General features: G+C 40.9%; 1 protein-coding gene across 1 annotated transcript; it reads left to right on the top strand.

Annotated features, from left to right (window-relative positions):
- The first annotated feature begins 241 nt into the window (after positions 1 to 241).
- LPAR4 (lysophosphatidic acid receptor 4) lies at positions 242 to 1,288 on the top strand. The gene has a single exon (XM_009951586.2). The coding sequence runs from the start codon at positions 242 to 244 to the stop codon at positions 1,286 to 1,288; it is 1,047 nt and encodes a 348-aa protein (XP_009949888.1).
- The last annotated feature ends 4,450 nt before the right edge of the window (positions 1,289 to 5,738 follow it).

The raw sequence follows: 5,738 nt of genomic DNA, 5'->3' as shown, positions 1-5,738 counted from the left end.
GAAAGGAAAGAGTATATATCCCCTTGCACAGCTGCTTTAGGTTATAGCAGGTTGCAAGACTGATGGCATCTATTTCTCTCTCCTTTAGGATGAAAGGATTGGTGATGGAGATGTGGTAGCAAGGTGTCAAGCAACCTTCCTGGAATGTGTTTCTTCAGGAAGAGAAGAGATCACTGCCTTATTTTATGGATGTTACTGAAGTAGACTTCAAAGTTCTTTGGGAGCACATCACAAACTTGGCATGGGAAACCACAGCAACAATCATACCTGTCTGACAGATGATTCCTTTAAGTACAACTTGTATGGAGCCATGTACAGTGTGGTCTTCATCCTTGGTTTAATTACTAACTGTGCCTCCCTCTTTGTTTTCTGCTTTCGGATGAAGATGCGAAGTGAAACAGCCATTTTCATGACAAACCTGGCTGTTTCAGATTTGCTTTTTGTATTCACTTTGCCTTTTAAAATTTTTTATAATTTCAACAGGCATTGGCCTTTTGGAGATAGCCTGTGCAAGATTTCTGGTACAGCATTTCTCACTAACATCTATGGGAGCATGCTGTTCCTCACCTGCATTAGTGTTGACCGTTTCCTTGCTATCGTCTATCCATTCCGATCTCGCACCATTAGGACCAGGAGAAATTCTGCCATAGTCTGTGCTGGCGTTTGGATACTGGTCCTCAGTGGTGGAATTTCAGCTTCATTGTTCTCCACAACCAACATTTCCAACACCAGCACAACATGTTTTGAAGGGTTTTCCAAACGTATCTGGAAAACCTATCTGTCTAAGATCACTATATTTATTGAAGTGGTAGGATTCATAATTCCTTTACTACTCAACCTTACATGCTCTTCTTTAGTTCTCAGGACTCTTCGGAAACCTGCCACCTTGTCTCAGATTGGGACAAACAAAGAGAAAGTATTGAAAATGATCATTGTGCACGTGGCAATTTTTGTTGTGTGCTTTGTGCCTTACAACTCCATACTCTTCTTGTATGCTCTCGTGCGGTCCCAAGCAATAGCAAATTGCTCCTTGGAGAGGTTTGCAAGGACCATGTACCCAATCACATTGTGCATTGCAACAATGAACTGCTGCTTTGACCCATTCATCTATTACTTTACGTCAGAATCCTTCCAGAAGTGTTTCAACATAAAAACACAGATAAAAATGGATTCTCTTTTTAAGACTGAGACACCTCTAGCAAAGACTGCACTACCAGCCCCACAGGATGAAATAAGTGACCAGGCTATTACAAATGGAGGAGACCCAGCACCTGAATCACATTTCTAGTGAGATGTTTACATACGGAGTTATCTCCTATTAAGTTTTGACTAACACCATGTGTGAAATAGTGGTTTTGGAATATGTGGGTTTCCATATGGTGTTAATGAAGAAAAGTTGCTGGGGGATAACTATACAGGTAGACATATCCTTACACTGGGATTGTCCCATCAGATGCAGCAGGTGAACATGAAATATAAAACTCCCCATGGATCTCCCTTTGGAGATTATGGATATGCACCAAACGAGGAGTGAACAGAACAGCTTCTTTAATCAGAAGATGCCAACATTTGGCATTTTTTTCCTCAGCAGTTGACATTGGACCAGTTGGGAAACAGAGAATTCAATTTTCGTAGAGATATCTGCCAATATTTCATGCCTTCTGGAGATGCATCGTCATATGTTAACTCAGTAATGTCACACAATATGTATGTTTGCTTAAAAAGGCATAATAAAAGCTTTTGGCTTTTCCTTATTTCACTGCAAGAGTATACAACCTGGTTTTACTAGATACAGGTGTGTTGAATTTGTTGTATGGAGAGGTTTGAAATGTAAATAATTGTTTTGAAAGTAGGCAAACAGTTGCTTGGTGATAGAAGAGGAAAAAAACAATAAGAGAAAAGAATAATTAATAATGCAGTTTTGAAACAAGAAGATTCATTTGTTTAGGTTTAAGTTTAAATTAAAGGACAGATTAAGCTGTCCTTTAATTTATTTTAAATGCCACTTCTAGGGAGAAGTAAAGATCTCGTTAATGCTCTGTTGCACTTGGGCTTTTAGTCCCAGGAGATTGTATGTGACTTTTTCTGGTAAGGGCTAGACTATAAAGTCAGCTGAAAGAAGGGGCCTGAAACCCCCCAGTCCTTGCAAGGGCAAATCTCTTGTATGGAAACCAAGTGCAGCTGAAGGGCTGAAGAACCAGAGTGCTGACCTCCCTAAAGAGCTTGTTTGGGTACAGACAACTGGTGTCAGAGCAGCCAGTTAAGAGATTTGTAAGAGCTTGCTTGCTGGTTTTTGCTGAACAGTCAACTAATTAAACTAGAGGGTCTCAAAGTAGCTCCAAAAGAAGAGTAAGTACAAGTTAGCCACACTCTTTTCTTAGTCGGTTACAGCAATGTTGTTTGTTTTTCAATTTAATTATTACATATCCTGCATTTCCTTTTATAGATTATAGAAATATATGGAAAGTTAACTATCTGTATGTCATTACCTTTAATAGATGGTTCATTTCTCCAGCCGTTGCTTCATATTTGAAGCTATATTGACCTTAACAGTCTGATTCATTCTTAAGTGTAAGACACATAAATGAGAAAAACAATTTAACTTGAAAAAGTATGAAGTTATGACTTGTTAAATCAGTAATATACATTTTCCACAGTACAGCATAAAGCTACTTCTAGGACTATGTTGCCCAAAAAAAGAGACAGGCAAAATATTAATTGAACAGATGTTTTCCACTCAACTATTTATCTTAAGTCTCTCAGATCAAGCCTCGTGAGACACTGAGCTACACATCAAGTGTGATTACTACTTAAAGCAACCAGAGGTTTTTCAGGTGTGAAAAGAACTCAGCTGCAAAAAATGTTAATGCTTTGAAGGGAATATTTGGTTAGCACTGCATTCACTTTGAATGAAAAAGTCAGTTGCTTGCCAAGACAGACACCAGAGATCATTCTATTTTAGCCCTAAAATGACAGTCGCTTATCTAGTGCCCCTGGTTTTTGGCTTTTACTGCAGAAAAGTGCATGATCAACTCATTATATGCAGGCAGTATGACAGCAGCCAAACTATTACATTTCAGCTTTAAGTTACAGCTGTATTACTAGAAGCTTGCACACAAGACTGGCTTGGGAGACTTTTGCTGTATATTAAACCCCCTGACAACACCATCTCGGAGCAGAAACAAAACATGAAAACAAGGACAGATCATTCAGACTAGTTGGTGGAATGAGGTAGGATGTGGCAGGGCATGGGCACAGTCAGATAGAGTGAATTTGTCAGCAGCTGGGAAAAGTTTGCCTCAAACAGAAGTAACGAGGTGTGTTTTAAGAAGCATCAGTATTTGCCGTTTAAGCACACATGAAGTGAAAGCCAGTGCTGTGCCCCTTTCCTTTCTGTACAGGCCTGAACCAAACTGTTGGAGGGTTTTTTAAAATTCATATTTCCTTTGGTTGTTGAGCCTGTTTCAACACTTGCTATAAAATGTATAGATTTCAGAGAAGCTGTTTCCGTAACTTCAGATCAAAATGGAAAGTGAGGCAAGAGGGATTTTACAGGCTTTGATACAGGCAGGGTTGTCTGTATGCAACAAACTGTCCTTCACACCGCAGCACTCTCAAGTGAAGACTGGCTTTGTGAAACCATCAACTCTGACACATCCGAAGATGTGTGAAAGAGGTGAGGCACCCCCTTCTGCTGCTCTACCATTAACTGGTTGTTAAAAATTGTACTTAATGATTTTAGGGATGGGAGGGAGAACGAATGAGGGTAGGAAGGATTCACTAAAAAGCTGAGGGGTGTATTTAAAACCATCAGCCTATTTGCATGAAAAATATATGGTCCGTGAGTAAGTGCTCTTCTCTGGGGCAAAACCCCTTCTTACATCAGTTTTACAGAAAGAGATGAGAAACTTTACATGCCAGCTTGTTCTCAATGGGCAATGTCTAACTGTCAGCTTGCAAATCTTATTTTAAAGCTGCTTCTTTCCACTTGCAAGCAAGAAGCAGAAAGATGAGATTCCAGAATTACGTGGGGTTTGGGAGCTTTGTGGGGCAGGGCTGTTATGCACTGTGGCTGCTCTGTTACTCTGGGGCAAGCGAGAGCAGAATTTGGCCCAGCACCTCAGAACTGACAACAGAGGAATATATTGATTGCAAGAGTTCTGGAAGACCTTCTGCTCTGTGCTCCACAAACTTTCCTCTAGGTCAATCCAAGGGAAGAAAAAAAAAATCTAACCCAAACCCCACTGTCTGGGCTTCTTAAGGAAATGTTAAAAGGGGGGGGGGGGGGGGGGGGGAAGAACTGTGTGTGAGTGGACAACCTCCAGGCTGTATGTACATAGCTTAACTGCAATCCGAGCATAATGGATGTCTTTTTCTAGTGAAACTAGTGCCAATGCTTACAAATTTCTTTTTGCAGTTTTATGGGGCAAGAGCTGTGGTCGATATTCTCACATAAAATGTAATACTATCATCATGTGCCAAAATGCTAACTGAAAAGATTCATTATTTTGTAATTTAATAACTTATATATTATATGGAGATCATGTGTTGACTGACATTCACATCTGGTAGGATAGTTCTTGACTAATCTTCTTTTCTAGGTCAGGTATACCAAGTAAACACTCTACAGTTTGTGCATAAATAACCAATTACGCATTCAGAGAGAGAAGTAATTTTTCAGATGTTGGTAAAGCCAAGCTGGAAGGAGTAATGGTGCTAAAAGAAAAGTGGATTCACAGTTTTTCTGGCTGAGGTGCAGCTGAGTGTTCCTTCTCCCCTATCTGACAAAGGGCTATTGTCAGCAAACGACACACACCAGAACTAGGAGTTTAAAAGCAAAAATGAAATTAATTAAAGTCAATACCTTTATCTAGCTGAATCTGAGAGACAGGACCCAGCAATCCTCTTGTGTGCTAAACATACAGCATTAACCACAGATTTCATTGCACCCAGCCAGCTCACTTTTCCTATTCTGCAGTCATCCATGTGCGATTCACTCACTGTAAACTCACCACAATCTTTGCAACTCATTGCCCTGCTGGAAAGCCGAAGATCTGAAGAGTAATATGAAAACCCCTCTGCCCAAACTCATCTTTGTATGTGCACACCTATGCAAAATGCCACACTAGTCTTGAGTTTTCATGATAGATGTCATGACAGGAAGAAGCAGGGCCCTGTATTACAGTCACCATGAAAGCCCCTCCAGGCTTTTCTTAGTGACACAACCAGCTCTACAGCAGATGAAAGGTGCCAAGTGTGTGACACCATAAATCTTCACCAGCTTTGTAGAACCCGTGTGAACTACGCAGGCTCAAGTCTATGGAATGCAAGAGCAAGGAGGCAGCATAAGTCACATACAAAAATGTAAGAAGGATGAAAATTTCCTGTGCTGCACATGCAAGTACACAGCTGCTCCTCAGAAAGCAAGGCTTTGTTCCTTCTAACCTTGCCCACCATAGGCCTGCTGGACGAATTCAGCCCCTAGGTCTCTCAAAAAATACCCCCATGACATTTTTAGGCAGTTCTCCCTGTGGTGTTGCAGGGGTGATGGAGTGATACTGTCTTCTCTCCCTCTCTGCCCGCTATCCAGCAAAAAATTGCTGTGTAACCCAGAGAGGACTTCCCACTGACAAACAGCTGGTAAAGGAAAAGGGGACCTGTCACACTGATGAGACAATAAGACACCTCTGACTATCTTTTCGAAGGCCAATGTCTCTAAAGAGCTCCCCCGTAACACT

This window comes from Leptosomus discolor, chromosome 9 (assembly GCF_034619465.1).
Source record: "Leptosomus discolor isolate bLepDis1 chromosome 9, bLepDis1.hap2, whole genome shotgun sequence".
Lineage (NCBI taxonomy): Eukaryota > Metazoa > Chordata > Aves > Leptosomiformes > Leptosomidae > Leptosomus > Leptosomus discolor.
Note: the sequence above shows the minus strand (reverse complement) of the source record. Positions and strands in the feature narration are given on the sequence as shown.

Coding starts and splice junctions, on each gene's coding strand:
- LPAR4 (XM_009951586.2), top strand. CDS start 242: ATGGGAAACCACAGCAACAATCATACCTGTCTGACAGATGATTCCTTT.